At 36.9% G+C, this 27209-nt stretch overlaps 1 protein-coding gene across 17 annotated transcripts in view; it reads left to right on the top strand.

The window, feature by feature from the left end:
• MAP2 (microtubule associated protein 2) overlaps positions 1–27209 on the top strand; it is a 372733-nt gene that overhangs the window by 253391 nt on the left and 92133 nt on the right. For 16 of the 17 annotated variants that reach the window (XM_021008691.2, XM_078147423.1, XM_078147429.1 and 13 more), the window contains one exon: positions 16878–17162. In XM_021008691.2, coding sequence (XP_020864350.1) covers positions 16901–17162 — 262 coding nt within the window. In that variant the 5' untranslated portion in view covers positions 16878–16900. Of the gene's footprint in view, positions 1–16877; positions 17163–23991; positions 24135–27209 lie in introns of those variants that run through there. The other variant, XM_078147430.1, reaches the window with a different exon arrangement.

The following is a 27209-nucleotide window of genomic DNA, read 5'->3' as shown; positions in this document are numbered from 1 at the left end:
TGTATTTTTATGAATTTGACTCAGTTCTCTGTGTATTTGAGAAATGAGGCCCTTATCAGAGACACTTGCTGTAAAAATTGTTTCCAGTCTTTCTGCTTTCCTTCTAATCTTGATTGTGTTGGTTTTGTTTGAGCAAAACCTTTTTAATTTAATGTAATTGAAATTATCCATTTTGCATTTCATAATGTTCTCTATCTCTTGTTTGGTCATAAATTGTTTCCTTCTCCACAGATCTGACAGGTAAACTATTCCTTGCTCTCCTAATTTGCTTAGGGTGTCACCCTTTATGTATAAATCATGTACCCATTTTGACCTTATCTTGGTGTACAGTGTGAGATGTTGGTCTAAGCCTAGTTTCTGCCATACTCTTTTCCAGTTTTCCCAGCAGTTTTTGTCAAATAGTGAGTTCTTCCCAGAAGCTGGAGTCTTTGGGTTTATCGAACAGTAGATTACTATAGGCATTGACTACCGAGTCTTGTATACCTAATCTATTCCATTGATCCACCCTTCTATTTCTTAGCTAGTGCTGAATAGTTTGATCAGCAGCTTTTTAGCTGCCATGTCACATTGTTGACTCCAACGGAACTTGCAGGATGCCTGTACCTACTTTGTTTATGTTAACAATATAGAGGAATTGAAAAAGCACTGGCCTTGGAGTCAGCAGATCTGGATTCCATTGCTGATTCTGATGCTCAAAAATTGCAAGATCATGGGTAAGTCACTTAGTCTTTCTGAGTCTCAGTTTCCCCATCTGTACAATGGGAACAATAATAATGCTTGTCCTGCTTCTACCCTTTCTTATGATTTATTGCCTCTGGAAAAGGAGAGACTTCTTGATACACTGTTATCCTTAAATTTAAAAAAAATGTATTGCTATATTGTGTTTTTAGGTCATATGATTTTCTGAATATATCCCTATCTCCTACTAAGTAATTAGTCTTCCCTTTTAACAAGGAATAACAAAAGATTTTTTTAAAAAGCAGTTTTAGACAAAATTAATGAACACATTGACACATTTTGACAGTATATACAGTGTTTTGTAATTTTGGTCATGTATCTCTACGAGATAGAGAGAAGGGGGGGGGAGGTGTTTTCTCATCTTTTCTCTGGAACTAACCTTGACCATTACAATTATATTCAGTTTTGTTATTGTTCTTTCAAATTACTCTAGTACTTATTAGTCACATATACTATTTTCCTGGTTCTGCTTACTTTGCTCTGCCTCTGCTTATATAGATCTTCCTTCCCTTGATTTTCTAAATTCTTTACATGTATCATTTCATAGGGCAGAGGAAGACTACATTACATGCACATATCACAATTGGTTTAGTCATTTCTCATTGAATGGGCATCTACTTTCCTTCCATTTCATTACTGCCTCCAAAACTGCTGCTATGAATATTTTGGTATACATGGAACCCTCTTGTCTTTAACTCCCTTGCTCAGCAGTGGAATTTCTGGATCGAAGAGTAAGGACATTTTAGTCAATTTCTTTGCATAATTTCAGTTTTCAGTTATCCTTTTGAAAACAACATTGGGAGCACAAAACATTTGAAACTCTAATATTTTACTTTCTTTTGGTATCAATAATGGTAAAAAAGTTATCAAAATTTGTATTAAAAATAGACTAAGTCAGGACTATGGTCAATCCATTAAAGGTAATTGTTTGACAGCCTGCTATGTGCTAAACACTGTATGATTCTGACCTGCTAAGACTGAAGAATCCCCAGAGCCATGCATAATTCAACTAATCACAGAATAAAATGGTTACCTTTGACTTCATAGAAAGGGTATGAAAATTAATAAGTTGTTACTGAAAGTTCTTATAGGAGAGGTGTTGTACATATGTATACAACCATAACCCATGACTTTTTTTTTTTTTACTGTTCCTCCTAGCTGTGAAGCCACAGGACATTCCAATGTTTTTATTGAGTAGAAATGGTTCATTAGGTGACAGTGCTGGGCAGAGCATTCCCTAGAAACACACTCTAGAACTAGTTTTCCATGTCAAATTCATTATAAATATAAAATTATACATGTTAGCAACTAGCTCATTTTTCCTTTGAATTTTGCAATATCTTATGATCCTAAATTTTCTTTTTCAGATATATCGTACACCACGAAATGCTATCTAGTGATGGCTGACTGGGCTTGGGTATTTCTCATTCCTGTAGTTTAATAGTAAAGCATAAGAGAAAAGCTGAGCTATTGTGATTATGGGAATTTTTAAGACAAGTGCCTTTCTTTCTCATGCCATTTTCAGACAAATTATTCAATTAGCAATATATTAAATTTGACACTTGAGTTTTACTCATTCCATAAAAATCTGCAAGAAACCTTTCTCTCCTTGTGCCACCTAAAAACATCTTTTCTCCCTTCTGTCCAATGGGGGAAAGAAGAAGAAGAAAAAAAAAGATGGATTAAGAGGAGGAGAAAATGGTAGCCAGCCTGAGATTTGTTAAGTGCCCTTTTGGCATCAGTCCTCAGTACTTGCATGTTAGGAGCTGCCTTCGAGCACCTCAGTAACCTAAATGAAGCAGAAAATGTAGATAAAGGACCACCCTACCCTTATTCCACTACAGAACATATTTTAATACCCCTGAGAGAAATATTCACAGACTGAGAGAGCAGGTGTTCTGCTTATCATTGCTGCTGCCTTGTTGTTTCTGTTGTCGTCGTCGTCGTCGTCGTCGTCGTCGTCGTCGTCGTCGTTGTTGTTTCCCAAGGCCACAATGTGGCTAGTCTTGCTACAGGGAGAATCTGAAGACTAGTGGTCATCTTTCCCTCTGCTGGGCTATATAGCTTATTGCTAGTGTCACTAGAAGCCTCCTTTTCATAATAAACATAAAGTAAAGAAGCTGTTTGTTTGTTTCAGAATCGCCAGGTGATTCAGCTGAATCACTACTTTAGCCTTTCTCCTTTTTCTTGAGAGCAGCCATTGTCAAAAGTTTTGATCTTGGGCCCTGTATTGTACGCTCTTCAAAATTATTAAGAACCTACACCCCACCAGAGCAATTTTTATGTGGATTATGTTTATCAATATTTACCATATGAGAAATGAAAACATCTTAGTACTATTATGAAAAGTTGCTTTGATCTTACAAAGCTCCTGAAAGGGTTTCAAGGAATCCCTAGTGTTTTTGAGACCACACAATTTGAAAACTGCTGCTCTATAGTAATGATCTTCAAACTTTTTTGATTGTGCTCCCCTATCAGTAAATAGTTTTAGAACACCCATTATCAATAATTGTATGTTTACAAATAGTATTATGTATATATTATATATTCTATCTATATATTATCATATTAGTATAATAATATACTTTGTAAGACTTATAGAAAAAGGATGAGATAAAGACTAAATAATATTTGTCCCTATGTAGGGGTGTGGACCCTGTGGTCTTGAGGCCACACATGGCCTTCTGGGTCCTTGGATGCAGTCTTTTGACTGAGTCCAAAGTTTTACAGAACAAATCCTTTTATTAAGGGGACTTGTTCTGTGAAGTTTGGATTCAGTCAAAGGGCCGCACTTGAGAACCTGGAGGGCCACATGTAGCCTTGAGGCCCCAGATGCCCCATCCCTGCCTAGAGTCAGGAGGAAGTCACTGGAGTTTATTGAGTGAGGGAGTGACATGATCAACCCGTGACTCATCTTCCCAAGCTCTGATTGGTTGATCGTATACTTCTTAGGGTCATGCCACATTTATATGTCGTTCCTTGGACCCTAGTGTACACAACACTCCCTTTGGAAACCACTGCTCTAGAAACCTGGTTAATTCTCTCTGAATTTCATTCTACCTTTCTATTGCTTTCCACTATTATTTATGATTAGATGTATTCTTGCCTGAAGGTAAGGGAGACTGAATAATCTTTTACAATTCTTGAAGCCTGAACAATGTCTGAGATGGAATTAATGATTTTGGCTTAAAAAACAATGTTTTCTATTTCATATATACTATATTCTATACCACAGTGGGTTATGCTGCGATGTTTGTGTGTGTGTGTGTGTATTATTTTTTTTACTTTGAATTAGAACTTGAGCTAGGATATTAGACCTCTGTAGTCTTGAGAGCCACTTGAGATCTCAGTAAGAATTTTTAAGTCCTGTCTGTCATATTGCACTAGGCTAATGATATCCATAAAGCTGGTAACAGAAGCAGGGGCATCATGGGGGAATGGAGGAGCAGTAAATTTATGATCATAAGAACTAAGTTTGTATCACAGTTCTGCTTACTTACTGTTTGTGTGGCATATGGGCAAATCATTCTCTGGCCCTCAGTTTCCTCATCTGCAATATAAAGAGGGAAGGGAGATGAGTCAGATGGTCAATCTACGCTCTTAATTAAAGGTGCTCTGCTCAAAGGAGGGTAAGTTTTGAAGGCTGAAATATACCTAGATATCTTGTGGCTTACTGGCCAGATTTCTTTCTTAAAGACCATGCCTTAAACCCAGTTCACTCTGTTTTTCTTTCTTTTTTTCTTTTTTAAGCAATTGGGGTTAAGTGACTTGCCCAGGGTCACACAGCTAGTAAGTGTCAAGTGTTTGGTCTGAGGACAGATTTGAACTCAGGTCCTCCTGATTTCAGGGCCGGTGCTCTATCCACTGCACCACCTAGCTGCCCCAAACACAGTTCACTTTGGCTCTCATTGATTGGCCAACGATAGGTCTCTAACCAAGCATCAGTTAATGGTAATTGTTTAGTTCCTGATGGTTCAGAGTGAATGTAAATAGCAATTGTTTCTCTTTTGGCCAGAAACCCTGATGGTCTTCCCTTCCTAGTTTGATTTTTTTTGGGGGGGAGGATTAAAGGGGCCATTCCTTGGCTCACTTCTTTAACAGCCCTAATGCTGCCTCAGTCAAACTGAGACCTGTAAAAGACCTTAGCTTAAAAAGGCTAAGGTCTCTTACTGCATCCTGGGCTATCTCCAGTTGTCCTGATATATATCTTGCCACTAGCCCCAGACAGCTCCAGAGGAGAAGGTAAGACTGGTGACTTTGGACAGCCCCCCCTTACTTAAATTCAATTCACTTGCAAGTCATGACATCATCTTCCTGATGTCATGATCCTCTTTGAGAACAAGGACAAACCACAATTTCTATTAGCCTTTTGAATTCCTATGTTTGTCTTTTTTCCAATGCAAGAGTTTTTAAATCATATTACTGAATTACCCTCACCTTGGGTTGTTTTGTAGATTATTATGATATTTCAGTAGTGTACATTTTGCCTGTGTGAACGTTGTTCATACATTAAGCTCAGGGTTGTGGAAGGGAAGGAGGTGGCAGATTGTACCAACTACCTACACTAAGTAAATAAAAAAGAATAGGTAGGTAATTTTTGTGGTGTAATGGGCCCATGTTCTACATTCTTAGGCAATGAGAAGTAAGATGTAGAAGCAAAACTGAGAGGTAGGAGAAATGTCAATTCTGATCACTCTTGAGCTTTGCTTGCCATAAGCATTTTATTTCTCCCCTTGTTAAATTTTTTGAAAGAAATGCGATAGCTATGCTTCATTTCTCTGTGGCTGCCAGACCTTAGGATACATGTCAAGGGAAATTGCTTTTTAAGTGAGATTCTAAGGTGGAGAAACACACTTACCTATTTCTTCCTTATTGACAGTAGGAAAGATGGGATTCTTTCTGGTAAGATTAGAGTATGGTAATAGTCTGACTCTCTTAATAAACGATGGATTTCCAGGTGAGAACCATCTGTTTTTAACACACCTTGCCAGTGTAAGGGTCATAATCTTTAGAGTAAGTCTACAGAAGCATGCTGTTTAATTACCTTAGGTACAGTAAGTCTTTTGGAGTTCCTTGTCTTACTTTTGAGAGAGCATGGTATAATGAAATGATACTGAGTCAACAGATTTGGGTCTGATCCCAACTCACACCTATTTACTTGCTTTGTGAATTTAGGCAAAATATTTAATTGCTCTAGGATTTGGTTTCCTCATCTGTAAAATGTGGGAGTTAATATATAAGTGCTCTTCTGGCTGTAACCCCTTTGATCATATTGACAGCAGCAAATAGGAAAAATGCGGTAAAGAATGGCTTTTTTAAAAAAAAGCTTGATAATATTGTATCTTATCTAGTAGAAAGCATACATTTCTACAAAAGTCTGCTATGCATTTATAAAGTCTACAAAAATTAAGCAAAGTTTTCAAACACCAATGCATGATTGGTGGAGTTGTGAACTGATCCAACCATTCTAGAAAGTAATTTGGAACTATGACCAAAGGGCAATCAAACTGTGCATAACCCTTTGATCCAGCAATATCACCACTAGGTCTGTAGCCCAAAGAGATCATAAAAAATGGAAAAAGACCCACATGTACAAAAATATTTATAGCAGCTTTTTGTGGTGGCAAAGAACTGGAAATTGAGGGGATGCCCATCAATTGGGGAATGATTGAACAAGTTGTGGTATATGAATGCAATGAAATACTATTGTGCTATAAGAAATGATGAGCAGGTAGATTCCAGAAAAACCTGGAAAGACGGGAACTGATGCTGAGTGAAGTGAGTAGAACCAGGAGAACATTGTACACAGTAACAGCAACATTGAGTGACAGACCTAACTTTGATAGACCTAGCTCTTCTCAGTAATACAATGATCTAAGACATTTTCACAAGACTCATGATGGAAAATGCTATCCTTACCCAGAGAAAGAACTATGGATTCTGACTGCAGGTCAAAGCATATTATTTTCTCTGTTTTTTTTTTCTTTCTCGCTGTTTTCCCCTTTTGTCCTGATTTCTTTTTTCACATGACTAATATGGAAATATGTTTAATATTAATATTAAAATTAGGCAAACTTTGATGTACATCTAATATGGAAAATGTGTGTACTCTATCAGTCTTCCCGGACACGTGTATATGTGGTGGATTATACTGCCATCAGAAGTATCGTGTGAATGATCCTGCTATGTTATATAATTATCTCAAAAGAAACAAAGCTAAAAGTAAAATGTTAGAAATAAATGTATGCAATGGGTTTGGGGAAAATTAATTAAAGGATCATAGATTTAGATTTAGAACCTGAAGGGACTTTAGTCCCTTACATGCCTAGCACATCCCCCTCATCTTACAGATAAGAAAACTAAGGCTCAGATTGGTGAATTGAGTTCACCAAGGTCATACAAGTAGGGAGTGACAGAGCCAGAATTTGGACCCATGTCTTCTCATTAAAAATCTAGAATTCTTCCCACTGTACCTTGTAGCTCTATATTAATCATATGGAATTTAACTGATTCAAATCATTCTCGAATCTACTTTGCTTTTATTAACTTAACAAGTTAAATTACTTTATGTCTGTCTGGGACACTAAATATTTTTCAGTTGTAGGAATCTAGCTGCATTTATTTTAGAGTATATTGTATACAATTCACCAGCAAAATTATGCCTATATAATACATGTATATGTCTCCTTTTCACACACACAGAAAAGAAACTCTAATATATGGAGAGCTCAAATTATGAAGCCAAAATTTATAAATTATAAAGGTTTTACTTCAGTGGTACGAAAGGAACAGTGAATTGTAATTGAAGAAACTTTCATTTTCACAAATTAAAGTAAGAATAACACTGCTTTGGACATGTTGAGGGTGTGCTTTTCTGACAAACACAAGACAGGCAAATCAACTGGATACACTTTCACTATACTCCTAGAAGTATATCAAAATGTTCTTTCATCATTTTATCCTTCAAAGTGGTGTATGAGGAACCATGTAGGTTTTTGTGTGTCGATCTTTTGGATGAGACCTTCAAGATTCTTGGTCTACAGTAAAGCTCTTTGGCAACATTGAGCTGCAGATTTGTTACTCTGTTGATGTTTCTGGGACCTGATTCAGGTATGCATCTTGGAACAGCTTAATTCCATAATATGTCTAGCTTGAACATATATGAAATGTTGACTTTTACTTCAATATTTAGGGATCCATGATTTCATTGCCTTGGGCTTCCCCAATCCAATAACAAATGAAATCTCTCTCCAACTTAATCAATTATCTTAAAGAATTTTTTGTGGATGAAAAATTTATCACTTTATGGCCAAGCTAATAATAAGCTTCTCTAGACTTGATAAGGCTCAAACAATAGACACAGATTTGTTGATGAGGTTTTACTAGAAGTTTTTCCATTCTGTTGGAAATGTTTTTGGAACCTAGAAGTAGAGGAGGAAGTCCTTCCATAGCTTACACTTGTCTGGTGTGGCCTTGGAGAAGCTAGGATCATATCCCACCACTACTATTTGGCTTCAGAGTAGGATTTTAATGGAGGGACATTATCATCAGAAAAAAAATTAACTGATATAATACCTTAGCAGAACTTATGATGCCAAAGTAATTCCACTTAGATCTTTAATGTTCTAGAGGAAAGAGGGCTTGCATATCCTCAAAAAAAGAGAAAGAGTTTTAAAAATCTTTTTTAATTATGAGCTTCACAACCCCCCCAAAAAAAATCTCCCATATGTAATTTACATTATAAACCCATTAATAGTTTTCAAAGTACATAATAAATTCAACATGTTAACTTTTAGATATCCTGCTTTTTCTGCATTTCCTTCTGAACTTTCTCATAATAATTGCTTTTCATTTAAAAAATACTTCAATGATCCCATTTTCCTTCTTTCCTTTCCTTTTCTCTTCTTTCATTTTTTTCAAGACTTGCTGCAGAAGTTTGAAGACAAAAGCTTATGTTAAGTAGTACTTATGATAAGCAACATTCTAACAAAATTCATTAGACAAAATGTTGTTATTGACGTTTAATATTCTTGTACATTTCTGAGCTCAGTGAATTTGAGTAAAAATGTATAAAATACCGTAAACCATTTTGTGTTTTTTGAAAGAAGCTGACCTTGTTTCATTATTCTGTTTGGGTGAAGGTTGGTTATTTATTTCTCTGTTTTTACTATTCCAGTGGTGTTCACATTTGTCTTAGTTTCCAGACAATGAAACACAACAAGGCCCAGTTTCAGTTTAGGGGATAAAAATGAATACAGGGGTTGAATATACCCCCCAGTCCCTAAGTATGACATACTTATAGATTGCTGACTGGTTTACCAATTGAGCAAGACAGCTTGGTTTCCTCTGAACAGTATCTTCATTGACTCTGTGTGGTGTGTGTGTGTGTGTGTGTGTGTGTGTGTGTGTTAGGAGGAAGGGAATAGAGAAAGGAAGGGGTGAATGACAGCGTAGCTTTCATGGAAAGAAGCAGGCCTCTGATGTATGTGTTGCCAATCAGGTGCACCTTTCTCAGCTTCTTCCCCTTCCTACCTGAAAACTGATATGTTGGAATCCTATCTTATTTAAACTTCAAATGGGGAGAAGGATGGCAATAATAATCAAACCTATTCTCTTTTCTGGGACAATATATTGTTTTAAATGAGACTGTTTAGCTCTTACTACAGTACCTGGCACATGGTAGGTACTTAACAAATATTGATTGATAAATCAACTCAAGTAATTAATAAAATATATCTTAAGCACGATGAACAGATCTTAGGAGCTATTTCTAGGTACTATAAGCAATTTCCAAAGCCACAGACAATTTCAGAAAAGTAAAGTAGTCTAGAGGTGAGTAGATGGCCAGTAGTGAATCACGGAAAACCCAAGACAGGCTGGGCAGCAGCTCTATGTGGTAAAATATCAAGGAAGATAGTTGTGATGATGATAGTATTAATTGTAATTGCAATAATGAGAAGGAGGAGGAAGAGGACAAGGAAGAGGATTATGAGGAGATTCACTGTCATAGGGTAGGAAAAATGCAAAATTTAAAGTCAGAGGACCCAGGTTCAAGTGCTGGCCCTTCCACTTGCTACTTGGGTAACCTTGGGCAAGTCACTTAACCTCATGCAAAATGAAGAAATTGGACTAGTCATCTCTGTACTCTTTTCTAGCTCTAGAAGAGGTGAAGTATAATTCCAGTAATGAAGTATAATTTTAATGAGAACATTCTTTTCCACCATATAAATACCAATTTTGGTTCAGGAAATATGTTGACTATAGCTATATGATGCCTTCTCTGACCTGAAAATATAAAAGTAGGAAGGCTAAGAGGCATGGCATATATCATACATGCAGGTTAGATGGCCAATATCTTAGCAGTTCATAGGAGTCATTCCTGTAGACTCTGGGATCCAAGGAGAATTAGAACTTCAGCTATCTTGAAATATTTTTCTCATTTTCCTCAGTTTTTAAAAAGGAATGTAATAGAAAAATCCTCAGTACTTACAATGGTAGTGATGAAATGTGGAAAGGCTGTAAAAATGTAATTACAAAGCAAAGTCAGCAAACATACATTTATTTAAGTGCCATTTTTCCATTTACTGTATTTACGTGATACACACAACAAATTATGGCCCTGTAGAAAGCCGACTTTTCAATTAAACTGTTTCAGTTCTCTAAGTAAAAAGCTGTAGCAAATCAGTGTAAGAGTTTGGGTTCAAACGACTACTTTTAAGTCATGACTATACTTCACCCATTTTCATTTCTAATGGAAAGCCCAAGGGATTAGAGGACTTTATTAAAATCTCACAGGAATATTTTTTGGAAGCTTTGTTCTCAAATCTTTTGCCTTTTGCAAATTGCCTGTCCGTCTCTATGTGTCTGATCATCTCTTTTTCCTTCCCCTCTCTCTATTTTTACTTTTTCTTCACTGCACTCTGTCATTCTTTTCCTGCTGTAATAGAATCACCGTAACTTGTTTGAAGCTGCCCTGACTGGCAATTAGCAGTACGATTATATAGTCTCTTTTCAACCAAGTAGAGAAAACTTGAGAAGGAAATAAAATATGTATGACAATCCTAATGTACATTGTAAAAGAATGTATTGTCCCAGAAAAGGGAATAGATTTGATTATTATTTCTATCCTTCTCCTCATTTGAAACTAATTTGTGTTTTTTCTGTCCCCAGCAATGAACCCAATGCCTGTCACATAAGAGACATGAAATGCTTGTTGAATGAATGAATGCATATTTGCACAATATCAGAAGCAAACCATTTACCTCACCTGAGTCTTGCCTTTAAGGTTGGATAATCCCTAAGAATTTTTTCATTTGTGGCATTGAATGTCCTCATTCTTCATAGAAAGGTTCTTTTCAAGCACACACAATGGAATTTCTGATTCCCTATCCTTCTACTTAGTGCTTGAAGCTGTGGAAAAGAAGAACATTTCAAAGCATAGGTTGAAGAACATTATCCCTTTAAATGCTTCAATTGTTAGTAGTCCTTAAATGCATTGTCCCCAAATCAACTAATGTACAACTTTCTTCGCAATAATACTTTTTAATTAAAATATTGAATGGATGTTTATAGTTTTTTACTATGAGAATTAAGAACAGAAAATAAAGAAAAGCAAAAGGGAATTCACTTCTGAGAAAATGCAACTGAAGATATGTAAATGTCTAGATACGGCCTTGATTCTCTAGTGTTTGTGTGCTCAAAATTGACAACCGAGTAAACATATTCCATGTTCTACGCAATTAACAGACTAGAGCCCATCGTAAGCAAATGATTTTACCAGTTTATAAGGTGTGGATCATTTCTTATTGTGATGTCACAGACACTTCTTTTCAAAAGGATGCCCTTTGTAAAGGTGCTGTCCAAAGGACATTTAAGTAGAACCTACTGTCTGTGTAATATCAATAGAAAACATTATCCCTGCCTTAAGGAGACTGCAATCAATTAGGACAGACAGGACAGTATATAAGAAAAATCTCCAGCACTTTTACAAAAGGATGGATCTATTGTTCAAACTACTTTAACTATATATATATGTATATATTATATATACACATGTGTATGTATATATGTATATATATACATATATAGGTGTGTGTGTGTGTGTATAAAATCCTTCTTGAATTTTCTAAATAGAAATTGAGGGCCTTTTTGAAGAGTTTTTGGTATGGTAAGGCAGAATGATAGGAAATTTACCTGATTCTATATGTTAGCCTGTTGCTAAGGGAGGTAAATTATAGATAAGCTTATGTATTGTCATCAGATTAATTCAATTCAAATCCAGGCCCTGACAGATATTAAAACATGGCCATGTGCTCCAATATATGAACTTTCACCTTTTATTGCCTGGAATCTAGGTCAGTTCCACACTATACCACTATAATTCTGAGTTTCCTACTCCTCCTCCTCTTCCCACCAGAACTCAGACTTTGACTTCCATCAACTTATCTTTCTCAGAATAAGGGCACCAAAATAAGGCTGGCTCAAAACTATGTCATTGAGTTTTGACCCTGTCTCCCACTCTTCCCCTTTACAAATCTCTATGTGTTGTCTTCCTCCTATTGAGGTCAGGGATTCTTTTTCTTACTTGTATTTGTATCTTCAGATATAGCACAGTGCCTGACATACAGTTAGTGTTTTAATTCATTAATTCATCCATCCATCCATGCATCCACTTATTCATATGAAGTATCTGCTTGTCTTAGGCATAAAAAGGAAGGAGTTAAGGATAAAACCAAAATTCAGTTAAGCATCAATTAATATCAGGTAAGCATTCATGGAAAATATGCAGAATTAAACTTTCTACTTCATTTTCCTTAATAATCTGTTTCATACTCATTTGAACAAGAGAATTCTGAACCAAGAGTTTCCCTATGTTTTAGAAAGGCATTTGATGAAGTTTCTCATACTATTCCTGTAGAACAGTGATATGTGGGTTAAATGATAGTACAGTTGGTTAGATTTTGAACTGTTTGAGTGGCAGCACTCAAAGAGTGGTCATTAATGCTTCAGTATCTTCTTATAAGGAGCTCTCAAATGGAGTGCTCCACTGATTATTGTTTGGTCTCTTCCTGTTTCACATTTATATCTTTGTCTTGGATAAAGGCATGGATGGTATGCTTAAAAACTTGGAAATATCCCGAAGTTTAGAGAGATAGGTAGCACAGTCATGAACCCCAGCGATATTGGCAAGTTACAACATTAGGCTGAAACTAATAAGATAAAATTATCTAATAAGATAGAAGAGATAAATGTAAAATATTTTATTATGCTTCAAAAAATTAATCTCATGAATATAAGATGGGGAAGTGTGGCTAAATCACTATTTATCTGAAAAATAATTCGGGATTTTAATAATTTTATACTTTGGTGTGTGGCCAGATAGCAATTTCATGAGTATAAGATGAGGAAGTATGACTAGATTGCAATTTACCTGAAAAACAATTTGGAATTTAATCATTTTTCCTGGAAGCTTAATATGGGTCAGTTGTTTAATGTGGCAGTCAAGAACTCTGATATGATCTTGAATTACGCTAAGAGAGATAACATAGTACCTAGGACTAAGGAGGTGATAGTTTCCACTGTTATCTGTCCTGGCTAGACCACATATAGTGAATGTGTTGCGTTTAATTTTAGGTATAAATTTTATACCTAACAAAATATATACCTAAATAGGTACCTATATTTTAGGTATAATATTGATAAGCCAGATAATGTCCAACAAATGGTAGCCAGTATGATGAAAGGATTCATTTTTAGCAATGCTATAAAATGATGGAAAGTAGCAGGAGTCATTTTGCTTGAAAAAGAGAAGATTTAGGGGTTATATAAGAGCTGTCTCTGAATATTTAAGAGGTTGTCATATAGAAGTGAAATTAGATTAGTTCTTCCTGGACCCAGAAGGAAGAACCAGTAGCCATGTGTAGAAGTTACAAAGACTTAAATGCAGACTCAGTGTAATGCTCCTAACATTAGAACCCTTCCAGTACATAATGGACTGCTTCCAGGGGGTTGGTATAATGGTTTTCTCTGTTTTCTCTATCTCATCGATCAAAAGCAGTAAGACAACATGTCTGGTATGCTGTAGAGAGGAGTCTTATTCAGATTCAGAATGAACTAGTCAGTCTTGAGGCCTCTTGAACCTCTGAAATTCTGTGAGATTCTTTGATTTTTAAATACACAGTTTAGAAGTATTAAGATCATCTATTTTAATAAAAATTTAATATCAGATTTTTTAAGGGGGGAAATGTTTATCATCTCCATCTCCCATGAATATCTATGAATATCAATGACTCAAGCTATGATGTTTCTTATACATTGGTCTGCTTTAGGATTCTTTCTTTGCTAAAAAGCTTTCAACCATTCTGTATTACCCGCCAAAGTTCCAACTTCTTAACTTGGTATGCAATGACCTTTGTGATCTGGTACAACTCTACCTATTCCACTTTATTTCATGTTACTGGTCACTACAGACTCTAGATGCCACCCAAATTATACCGTATATCCTGTACTCCTGGAATGCCTTTCCTATCCATCTCAGCCAGTTGAAAACCTTGCCATCCTTTAAATTCCAGCTTATATGCTAACTCCTCCATGAAGCCTTACTTGATATCCCTTGTAGGAATTGATATTTTCCTCATTATACTTTTGAAAGTTTAATAAATATTTTTAAAATCTAACAGAATTTGAATCGAGTTGAAAGGAATCCTGACTGAGGCACTACTGCCACCTGGTGACATTATTGTCACATTGTAAGTTCAGGGCTTTTCAAAGGGGAATAAATCTTTTCATGACCTTTGAATTTGCAAACTTAAACTTAGCATACAAGCACCATTAAGTTCAATTCAACAACCATGTATTAAGCATCTACCTTGTGCAGGAATTTTTGTTAGGAGTTTATGTATAGAAAATAAAATAAAACATAGTACCTGTCCTCAAGAAACTTACAATCTAATAGGAAGTATTTTATATGTACATATATATATATATATATACGTATGTATATGTATATATATGTATGTATGTATGTATGTGTATATATATATATATATATATATATATATATATACACATACACACACACACACAAATAGCTATCTATAATACCACAAAGACTGAGATAAATACAAAAGAGAGGTCCAGATGAGACTTCTATAAGAAATTTGAGGACAAATAGATCACTTACAATTGGATCAATGTGAAGAGTTCATGGTGGACATAAGCAGCTGTGGTGGGCCTTGAAGAAAAGGAGGCATTTCATCAGGCATAAAGGAAGGGGGAAGTCATTTCAGGTATGGAGAATGGTTTAACCAAAGGGCAAAGTCAGAAAAGAAGACAATGATTGATGCTATTTGGCTGGAATATTAACTTTTTGAAGAGGGGTATTTTGTGATATTATGGGAAGTTAGGATGAAGCCAGATTATGCATGGTCTTAAATTCTAGAATAAGAAATTTATCCTTACTTGGTAGGTGATAGGGAACCATTGAAGATTTTCAAGAAAGGAATTAATATGAGCAGAATGGTGCATTGGGGAAATTGTTCAGACGTCAGTATAAAAGGTGAATTGAAGAGGGAATAAGCCAGAGGTAGGAAAACCAGTCAGGAAGCTGCTAAAGTATTCTTAGAAAGAGATTATGAGGGTCTGAAATTGTAAGAGTAGAAGAAAAAGGAGAAAACAGGTAGAAGAAATATTACCTTGATAGTATTGACATGATTTGACAGCTAATTCGATGGATGGATAGATGGTGGTAAATGAATTAAAAAGCAGCATCATATACAGTGTTAATGTTTTGAGCGTAGAAAAAAATCACTGTACTAGGGGGGATGATAACTGCTTTCATATCTCTACTTAACTACATACTTGTTGTGTGACCTTTGACAAATCATTTAGCTTCTCTAGGGTTCAGTTCTATGTAATAATACTGGAAACTATCTCTGCTTCCTTGTATTGTTCATAGGAATGGGTTTGGCATTTTTTTTTGTACTCAGTACATGCTTCTTTATACTGCACATACCTGTGTACATCCTTTATTAAAGCTCATCAGATTTGCAAATCAAGCATTATTTCTTTTTGATCACTGTGTCCTTAGCCCCTAGATTTGAGCTTTGCACATAGTTAATACTATCTCTTTGAAGACAGAGGATGGAACCTGATGACTTCTTGAGACCCCTTCTAACCCTAAATTATACAACACTATATAGAATGTTAGTAAGATTACATCTCAGTCTCTGAGGACTTTCAGTGAGATTGGTTACAAAATAATTCTCATAGCATTAATTATATTTTTCTGATTATTTCCATTATAAAAATGTTGATGAAGTCACACACACATCCAACATTAAGATGAGTTGAAATATTTTTCGAAAGAAGGCTTTCAGATTGTAATCTGCCCTGTAGCATACTGGGAGATATGTTATGGAAAAAGCTTTTGAACCAATTTTCACACCCTAGCATTTCCCCATCTGTCTCTTACAAACCCCATATACAGGTACTCTAGGAAGTTCAGAGGCTACAGAATTTAGTTTCAATTGTTCTTTTGTCTGAAAATTTAAAATGTCTAATAGAGCTAAGTTACAATATCACATTTTACCAGTAGGTGTCATAATCTAACTATACTCTGCATTGAACAGCTCTATGTTCAAGGCATCAGACTGTTTAAAAAAAAAAAAGTAATGCGCAACTTTATCATTTTTTTAATTCTGAAAATCAAGTTAAAAAAAACAAGTGTTTTTGTTTTGTTTTGTTTTTTAGGCAATTGGGGTTATAAGTGACTTGCCCAAGGTCACACAGCTAGTATGTGTCAAGTGTTCAGTCTGAGGTCAGATTTGAACTCAGGTCCTCCTGACTTCAGGGCCGGTGTTCTATCCACTGCGCCACCTAGCTGCCCCAAAAACAAGTTTTTTGAAATGAAGGATGACACATATGTATTTTAATACAGTAGATAATATTTAACATATGTCTGTATATGCTTGTCTGATACTGATAGAGATAACTTTAATTATCATTGTTTCATTAGCTATTAGTGCTCTATAATTTCCTAATTTTACTCATTAGAGATAGCTTCTATGGTAAGACTAGTAATATAAAACCTGGAGTACTGCTGAGATGATAGTTAATATTTTAGCCTATTCTAATTACAGGAGAGGTCACAAGGGAGAGAAGAATGGCAGATGACCGGAAAGACGAAGCTAAAGCACCTCACTGGACATCAAGTCCCCTGGCAGAGGCATCTTCCCACCCACATTCACCTGAGCTTAAGGAACAAGCTGGAGCAGGGGAAGGAATAGTCCGGAGCGCCAATGGATTTCCATACAGAGAGGAAGAAGAAGGTGGCTATGGAGATCATGGGCAACAGGGTACCTATTCAAGAACCAAAGAGAATGGGATTAATGGAGAGCTCACCTCAGCTGAAAGGGAAACAGCAGGTAACTAAAGGCTCTTCTTTCTTCCACCTTGATTTCTGATTTGAAATCAATTTTTATCTAAAAAGGACTTAGGCAGCACATTTTCTTTCACTGTTGAGTTTGAAATATAAATATAAAAATAATTATAAATTATTATTCTAGGAAGTGGAAACTGAAAAACGATATAAGGTATAAAGGAAAAGAGAAAATATTTTCATAAGATAAGCTGACTATAACTATATTCTTTACTTCTTCCTCTTTGTTAACTATTTCAGCTTCATTTTATGTTTAGTAGGTGAATGAGTTATTTAGGTGTGACTTCTCAAAAATCTAGTCACTATTCACATCCATCCCCTTTTACTAAGGTCAAAATTTTAGAAACTCAATTTGTATGATTATTTTAGGGGAAAAAAGTAAATTTAGAATCTATGTGTCTCTCATATTTTTTGTAATTTTTGTGACATCTTTCCTCTACTCTTAAGAATCAAAATTAAAATATCCTGATTTTACAATAACTTTTCCATTTTAAAATACTTCCAAAGCCTAATGATGTTGATCATGTTCTTAGATGTTACCTGACATGTCAGCAAACAATAGAATGATAGAAGTCTATATTAGTAATTTGCAGTTTCTTATAAAATCATTCAAACTTTAAGAGTAGAGATAAAATAATCAAATAAATCATGAACCTAAAATTACACAGTATGATGGAGTAATAAAAGTTATGTTAAAATGATGTGTTTAAAAGCCAAAGGCTATTTTTAAATCAGTGATAACTTTATTAATTTCCAAGGATTAAATAATACTATGTGAGATGAAAGTTCCATTCCTTTTCCAAAATTGTGGAGCTGAGAAGAATAATATGCTACTATATATAATTCATACTGGATAATCTACATTAATAATGAGTTCACTTAGTGGCTGAGATCTGTCAATCATGTTACTTTTTTGCCCACAAGTGAGGGGGAACCATTTCCATCCCTGAACCCCACTAAAATGCTGCTCCAAAATTTAAAAAAAAAATGTAACGTACAATTTTTTGGTACAATTATTTTATATATTTCATTATTCTGTGATTCAAATTCAGGGTGGTATATTTCCAAATTTAAGTCATTTGCTTTCTAGCCTGTTGAAACATTGACTCCATAAAGTCTCAAATAACTTTTATTGCTGTTACTATTATTAAAAATATTATTAACAGCTGCTTTAGTGATAATCCACACCTATACCCATAACAGGTAAGTCTGGAATAATTACTAGATTGGGGCCCAATCTGAATTCCAAATGAGATCAAATGAGATAATATATGTAAAGTGGTATGCCAACCTTAAAGTGCTATGTAATTGTGAGCTATTATTCATACTATTATTTCAGAGCCCACTCAGTTACTTGTATAGTAACTTGCATAGGCGCTATTCTAAAAAAAATTAAACAAACCCCAGGCATGCAATAGAAAGAGAATTTGCTTCTCCTGACCATTATCCTGTACCTATAATATACTATTCTCTGTGGTTATTAGAACAGTCACTAGAATTTATTGAGTACGTTCTGGGTAAGAAGCACTATACTTGGTAATGTGGGGAAAATACAGAAGAAAAGGAAGATCAGTTACATTCCAAGTAGAGAGAAAGCACGCACACACACACACACACACACACACACACACACACACACGCACACACACGCACACACACACACACCATCCCCTACAGAGCATCTTATCATTCATTCCACAGTTTTTGAGCATCTACCTGCTTAGTGCTAAGCCACGAACAAGATACATTCCCTGCTCCCAGGGAGCTTACTGTCTACTAGGAGAGATCACAGAATTATAGATGTAGAGTCCTAATACAGGGCCCTAAAAACCATCGAGTACAAGCCCTTAATTAATATATAAGGAAACTGAGTCACAGAGAAGCAAATTGGCTCAACCAGATCCACCAGGTTAGTCAGTTTCTAAGTCAGTATTTAAACCCATGTCTTCCTGACCCCAAGTCAACTGCCCTAATCACTATACCTTGATGCCTCTCCCAAATAAGACATGAACATGTGTAACCATGATGAAAGTCCATTCTGGGGTAATAATTATATGAATAGCATAGAATGAATATAATAGGAGAGCAGAAAAGCAAGACATCTCTTTTTACTGGGATGATTGGGCATGGTATTACACAATGCATGGACATTTGAACAAAGATAGAATGTGAGTAGAATTTCAGTAAGTGAAGATAGAGGGATAGACAGATAGAAAAGCATGTGCAAAGGGACAGAGATGGGGGTGTACAGGTTAGTTTGGAGGAGGAAGAATGGCATCAGAGGAACAACAGATCAGATATATTTTCATTTACTTATTGTAAGTATATATATACACCTAGCATCATGAGATCATGGCTGTTGTTAGAAGGATCTTGGGTGGGCCTATTTTGATTCTGTGTCCTCAAGGAGCTTACATTCAACTGGGGAAAACATTGATAAGTTAATGAAAAATGCAACATACATTATATATAGATAGGGAGAGACAGAAAGGAGAGAGACAGAGGAGAGAGAGAGACAGACAGACAGAGAAAGTAGAGAGAGAAACAGAGACAGAGAGAGAAAGTAGAGAGAGAGAGAGAGAGAGAGAGAGAGAGAGAGAGAGAGAGAGAGAGAGAGAGAGAGAGAGAGAGAGAGAGAGAGAGGAGAGGGAGAAGAGAAAAAGTAGGAAGGAGAGAAAGAGAGAGATATGTATCTATACAGATCTATATAGATATCTATATAGATAGGTAAAATAGTTCTAGTAAAAGGCTGTACTTGAGCTAAGCCATGAAAGGTCAGGTTTGTAAGAAGTGGAGGTGAGGAAAGAAGAGTATTGTAAGACAGGAAAACCAACTGTTTATGCTAGAGTCCAAAAGTGAGATATGGAATCTCATGTATGAATTCCTAACAAGTAAGTTAATTTGGCTGGGTTGTAGAGTGTGTGAGGAGAAGTCATGAAATCATCCGGAAAGAGAAGTTGGAGATTGTGAAGGGGTTTAAATGATGAAAGGAGAAGTTCATATGTATTCTAGAGGCCATAAAGAGCCACGGAAGCTTCTTGAGTGAGTGAGTTACATGATCAGATCTCTCTGTTTTGGAATAGCAATTTGGCAGCTGTGTGAAGAATGGATTGGGGAAGGATGAGATTGGAAACAGAGAGACCAGTTGTAGAACTGGATAAGACAACACCTAGTATTCTTCCTCTCCATGATAAAATCTGCTCTACAACATTTCTGACAGCTTCTGCTTTGAAAACTTCAAGGGGCAGTTATATCATTCCACACAATGCAATCCATTCTGTTTTCAGACAGCTCTATTTGTCTTTTAAAAAATTGGTGGGTTTTTTCTGCCTTGTACTAAGGGAAAATCAGCCTCTCCCTGACTTTGAGTTATTGGTCCTAGTTCAGTTCTCTGAAATTTAAAAAAAAAAAATCTTACTCTATCTTTGACCTGACAGCCCTTCAAATATTTGAACAGAACTATATCTCCCTACCCCAAGCCTTTTTCCCCTACCTAAACTAAACATCTTGCATTCCTTCAAGGATTTCTCAAATGAATGGTTTCAATACCCCTCATTATCCCAGTCACCCCCCTCTAAAGGTATGTCAGTTTGCTTTGAAGAGATTGCTTTATTGGGGATTCTGATTCATAGTATTGGGTGAATTTACTCAATACAACAAGCTCAGGTGAAAGGCTTCATAAGGAGAATCAGCAGTGTAGTCACTTCCTGGGTCCCTGTCTTGATGGCCAGCCTCCAACTCAGGAATTGATATCTCTGTTCAGGACTGCAGGCAGTCATGCATGTTGCCATGAAGGTTGTATGCCTTTAGATTCAAATTTCTTGTGCATGCTTACAAATGAAACAAGCAAGTCTAAACTAAAGCTCTACAAATCTGAATATACTAAGCATGATCAAGTCATACCCAAACTGGATATCTGCATAGGTACAATTCCTTTGGTGCCTTATGGTGCCATCTTTTCAATTCAGCAGTCATTCTAGCTTTTTTCTCTTATCATCTCGCCTTCACACACCCACACACACACACACACACACACACACAAACCACTACCTTGGGGTAAAGGAATCAAGCCTGGTTGGTCTACTTTAGATGTATTTCTCATAACAATATTATGTATGTGGCTTGATCAAGATAGATTCCAATACCCTTTTCTAGGTACTATAGTTTTACTAGGACAACCTAAAGTGGCATTAATTTTTTTGTCAGTAATTTATGTTGTTTATAGGAGCATTGCTTTTAGAGTTTGACGGGATCTTCGAGATTATTTTGACCAACTTCTTCTTTTTATTGATGAGGACACCAAACCACAGAAAGGGGAAGTGGCCAGCCCAAAGTCACATAGTTAGTAAACAAGAAGTACCAGAATTAAAATCATTTTATTTTGATTCAAAATCCAGCATTCTTTCCACTATACCAGATTGCCACATTTGACATTTGTCAATTAAAATTCAGAATAACTACTATTGTCAATTCTTTCCTATCCTTTACACATAGTCTTCCCCCCTACCCAGTATATAAATGCGTGTATATATGTGGGTGTGTATGTATATATGTGTATAAGTATATATGCATATGTATGTATGTGTTGTATATTTATGTGTGTGTGTGTGTGTGTATGCCTACGTACATATTAAATTTCATCTTGTAATTTTAGGTGCATTTTTGCAGCATATTGAATATCTTTTGTATCTCAGTTCTCTGTAATAAGCATGCCTTCTCTGTCTTCATCCATTAATAAAATTCTGGAAGAGGAGAGCACAGGTAACTTGTGGATCCATCAATCTCTGCTCTCAACTAGCCCACATCTCTATGTCTTGAGGGATTGTGAAATGCGTTACTGAAATCTACTGTTTCTGCAACATTCATCCTACCTACTAATTTAGTAACTTTATCCAAAAAAAATTGGAAATAGAGTTAATTTTGCTTCACTTGTTTTAAGTAAATTCATTCTAGCCCTTAGTTATTGCTACTTCCCCTTTCTGAGTGCTCACAAATAATCTGGTTCATGAAACATTTTGAATTTTTTCTGGGGAACAGACTCAAGCCAACTGGTCTATAGCTTCTGGAACCATTTTCCTTCTTTTTTGAAAATGAAGACATTATTACTGATGGACCAGTGATCCTGGTCCTATCAGCCATCTCTAGTCGAGATCCAAGATTTCTCCAAAGAAGAATGGGAGGCAGAGCAACCAAGGATGGTACAGAAGTCACATGACTTTCTGATTCTGCCACTGGTGACCTACCAAAATCTAGAGGAAATCATTCTGGCTTATTTTTGCCTTAGTTTTACTATTACTTAGGGATTGCTAAAATACACTTTGAATGAAGTTGAGATGCCTAGATACACATATGTTTGTGGGTATATACACATAGAGAGTTGATTTTAATTGCCAAATGTCCTGCCCACTAGTTTGCCACAAGATTCAGAATAAATTAGTAAAATTCCCTGTGCCTCAATTGCCATTCATATGTAAAGATATCTAGATAAGAGGTGACAAAATTGCAGCTACAGACTATAAAACTCCTGAGTGCAGGCCAACCAGATTAAGATGTAATTCAAAATAAATAAAAATGCAATCCAACATAGATAGTAATCTGTGGTTTTCTAATTCAATATGTAGCCTGCAGGAATTCATTTCTGTCTGATTTTGACATCGCTGCTATAGATAGATAGATAGATTAGATAGATAGATAGATAGATAGATAGATAGATAGATAGATAGATAGATAGAAACTGATATGTGGGGAGGAGTCTAAACCTAAGATTTCATCAGAGTAAGCAATTCCATTGAGGAAACTCTACCAATGGAGATCTACCAATGATCTACCAATGTAGGTGAACAAATGTTTACAACTTACGATTTTAGAGAATTGCTTTGGGCACTGAAGGATTAAGTGGTATACCCAGAGTCATAAATCTGCTGCTTTGAGTTGGCCTTGAGATGTGGAGAAGCAGAGATTGGGGATTGTCAAGGAGCAGTAGGCAGCTTTAGAGAGGGAAGTGGAAGGACATGAGGAAGGAAGTGGTAGCAGGGGTAAGGGAAGAGGAATTCCTGTGGGCACCAGACAGTCCCAGACAACCATCTGTGTGGGAAGCACGTACTTACACTGCATATAAATAAGCCAGAGATTGCCTGTACAGACATATATCCTTTCTGTTGTGCTTAGCCAGCCTGCAGAATGTAGTTGTCATATAGACACTTCTCAGCCATGTTGAACATGTAGATTATTCATTCTTTCCCAACAGGAAGAAAATAGTTTAATTTCCAATAGAGTTGGGAGGAAAAAGGAGAGGGGGAGAGAGAGAGAGAGAAGAGGGAGACATTATGGCATAGGTAAAGAGGTGTGTGTGAGAGAAACAGACAAAGAAATGGGGCGGGGGGGAGAAGAAAGGACAGAGACAGAGGCGGAAACAGATAGACAGAAACAGAGACAGAAGACATCCCTACACAGATAAAAGGGTGAGAGGGGGAGAGTGGTAGAGAAACAGAGATATAGAGAGGGAGGGAAGGGGGAAAAGACAGAGAAACAGAGACAGAGATAGACAGACGCAGTGAGAGACAGATACATAAGACATTCCTACATGGGTAAAGGAGTCTGTGGGGGTGCATGAATGACAAAGAGACAGAGAAACAGAGAATGAGGAAGGAGGAGAGAAGGAGGGAGGCAGAGAGAGAGAGAGAGAGATAAAGAAATAAATATAGAGGGATAAAAAAACAGAGAGTGAGAGAAAAGAGATAGGGCCTACCTGCACAGCTAAAGGGGGGGGAGGGGCAGGGGAGGACCGTGTATGTGTGTGTAGGTGTGACAGACAGAGAAACAGAAAGGAAAGGAGATGGAGGGAGGGAAGGAGGAACAGAGGGAGGGAGGGAGACATTCAGAGGCAGAGACAGAAACACAGAGACAGAAAGAAGCAGAGGGGGAAAGAAAAACAGAGGACATCTCTACACAAATAAAGGTGAGTGTGTTGGTGTGTGTGGGGGTGTGGGTGTGGGTGTGGGTGTGTGTGTGACAGAGAAACTGAGAGAGAGGAAAGGAGAAGGTGAAAGGCTGAGGGAAAGAGACAGAGGGAAAAAAACAGAGACAAAGACAGAAGGAGGCAGAGACACAGGCAAAAAACAAACAGAGAAACAGAGGGCCTGCACAGGTAAAGGGCTGTATAAGTGGTGTGTGTGGGTACGTGGATGGATGTAATATATTCAAGGATGTCCAGTCCAAATAAGCTTGTATGTGAGAGGGGCATGGGAAAGTAGAGTCACTGTCGTAATATCACGCTGGTAGGAATGTGTGTATATCAGAGCCAAGCTGCCACCGCAGAAGGAGCAGAGGGAAGAGGGGGTTGTATGAGTAAGGGAAAATCGTTGGTGCCGAAAAACTGCATGGGAAAGACTGAGGGAAGCAGCAGAATGTAATAGGAAAAAAACACTGAATTTTGATTCAGAGACTTGGGTTTCAATCACAGCCCTGAGACTTATTTATTGCCTGTGTGACCTTAGGCTCTAGCCCTCAGTTTTCTCATCTGTAAAATGGAGGCTTTAGACTAGATGGTCTATATAACCCCTTCCAGCTCTAAATCTGTTCTCCCCTGAGCCATTATATTTTCGGTCTTCCTAGAAAGATTTTTGCACCCAATTGGGAAACCCTGAATTTAGGAAAATGCTGGTTCTTTTTAGTCATAGGTATTGTTATTTTTTTAAAAACATGGAAGCAGGTAGGGAGGAAATCGAATCATTGAGCTTGCTAGAACTGTAAGAATTTCTAGTTAAACTCTTTCATTTTACAGATTAGGTAACTGAGGCCCAGAGAGGTAAAGGCACCTTCCCAAGGTCATACAGCTAGTCCTGGGTGAGGCTTTAGCCAATACTAAAATCCAATGTTTTGGTCTGGTTTGGTTTACTTTGGATTTTTCCAGTAGAGCCCACTGCCAAGACTGGAACCACACAGCCAACCATACCAATTTCAAGCAGAGGCCAATTTATTCTTATCTTCTGTTCAAGTAGAATGTCATGTTAGTTTGTGTTTCAAAATGACAGAAGTCCAGAATGCTAGTTCCACATTTCAATGTGATGGGAGAAAGGAAGGAGGCGGTTCTGAGATGTTTATAGCTGTAGAGGCATTGAAGCATTTAAAGACAATGTTTTGATGTTTTGGGCTACCATGATTTACTACTTTACTATTATTCATTCTTTGAATGAGCCTTAAAATTAGACAGGAGATAGAGTAGACAGTGCCCACCTCTCAGAAAGTACAACGGATGAAATGACTTTGGTTGATTTGGGTTTAGTTAGATCAACAACTGATATTTCACAACGTCACAGAAATCACCTGCCTCTTCTAAATGTCCCCTTGTTTCATCATAATATCCTCATACTATGTCTTTGCTTCCTCACTCACTCTTCACCAATGTAATTATAGTTATGGGGTCGTAGCAACTAACAAAGTAGAAACTTGGCTATGTTTTATGTCATGTAAAGATATTCTTTATGGTAAATTCTTTGTAACAGCTAAAGACTTTTCCCTAATTCCCTAAACAAGCTTGTTAGAATTATATGTAAAATATAAGTAAATAAGTTGCAAAAAAAAAAAAAGGGGGGTCTGAAATGGTGTCCTCTGACTACAACCTTTAGGGCATGGTCTTTTGCTTAGAGCTGCTTCGAAACCTTCTTAGCTATTTCTTGCTTCTTGAATGAGTTCCAGATAGGTTCCCCCACCTGCTTTGGTATACTGGCTAGAGTATTGGATGTGGATTCAAGAGGACCTGTATTCAAATCCCACATCTGACACTTACTGCCTGTGTCACTCTGGGAAAATCACTTAAGTCTCCAAGCCAGAGTTTCCTTATCTATGAAATGAAGATGATAATTATGGTACTTAACTCAAAGAGTGGTAAAGTTCAAATGAAGTCATGTATCTAAGGCTATTTGCAAAACTTAAAGTTGTACATATATTTCTGTAATAATTAATCATCATTTTCAGTGCTAACGTGTAGAGGTTTGTGTCTCTCTACGACAACTTTCTGCATTTGGGCCTTCAAATAACTAATATATTTAGATGGTTGGATAGACAAATTAGAGAGAGACAGAAAGAGAGGCCAGGGGGAGGTGGGAGAAAGAGGCAGCACTTATCAAGAGCCTACTCCATACCAGGCACTGTGATGAGCACTGGTGATACAAATGTAACAAGCAAGAGATTCCCTGACCTCAAGGAGCTTACATTCTGGCAAGGGAAAATAACGCACGAAGAAGAGCTCGAATGCTGGAGGCAAGCACACATGGGTACGGTGTAGAGATGGCTGGGAATTAGGTGATAATAATCACATGTAAATGTGCCATTAGATAAAATTACAAATTCAAAATTCTAGAAAAACTTGGGAATAAGATGGGCATCATGCACAAGTGAAGAGCTCTGAGTGCTGCCATAATTCCCATCACACTCTGCTCTTTTCCCAGACCCAAATCTGGTCTCCCTCTCCATCCCTTTCAACATCCCTAACTGTGCTTTAAGACAAGCTTTTAGATTTGTCAGTAAGGTGTACATAATGTTAAAAGTGGGTATGTGTATTTATTATGTTATACATCATATGCAGTAATCTTTCTGTGCGAAATGGAATGAATACAAGAAAAATCTGTGTGTTCCTCCGTCTCTGTTCCTTTCTCTGTCTCTCTTTGTCTGTCTCTCTCTCCCTGCTGTTTTCTCTCTCTCCCCCATCTCTCTGTCTCTCCCCCTCCTCCCTCTCCCTCTCTCTCTGTCTCTCTCTCTCTCTCTCTCTCTCTCTCTCTCTCCCTTTCTCCCTCTCTCTCTCTCTCTCTGTCTCTCTCTCTGTCTCTCTCTCTCTCTCTCTCTCCCTTTCTCCCTCTCTCTCTCTCTGTCTCTCTCTCTGTCTCTGTCTCTCTCCTCCTTTCTCTTTCTTTCTCTCTTCTCTCTCTCTCTCTCTCTTCTCTCTCTCTCTCTCTCTCTCTCTCTCTCTCTCTCTCTCTCCCATCTCTCTGTCTCTCCCCCTCCTCCTTCTCCCTCTCCCTCTCCCTCTCCCTCT

This window comes from Phascolarctos cinereus, unplaced genomic scaffold (assembly GCF_003287225.1).
Source record: "Phascolarctos cinereus isolate Bilbo 61053 unplaced genomic scaffold, phaCin_HiC Scaffold_7;HRSCAF=346, whole genome shotgun sequence".
Lineage (NCBI taxonomy): Eukaryota > Metazoa > Chordata > Mammalia > Diprotodontia > Phascolarctidae > Phascolarctos > Phascolarctos cinereus.
This window is presented reverse-complemented; position numbering and strand designations above follow the sequence as displayed.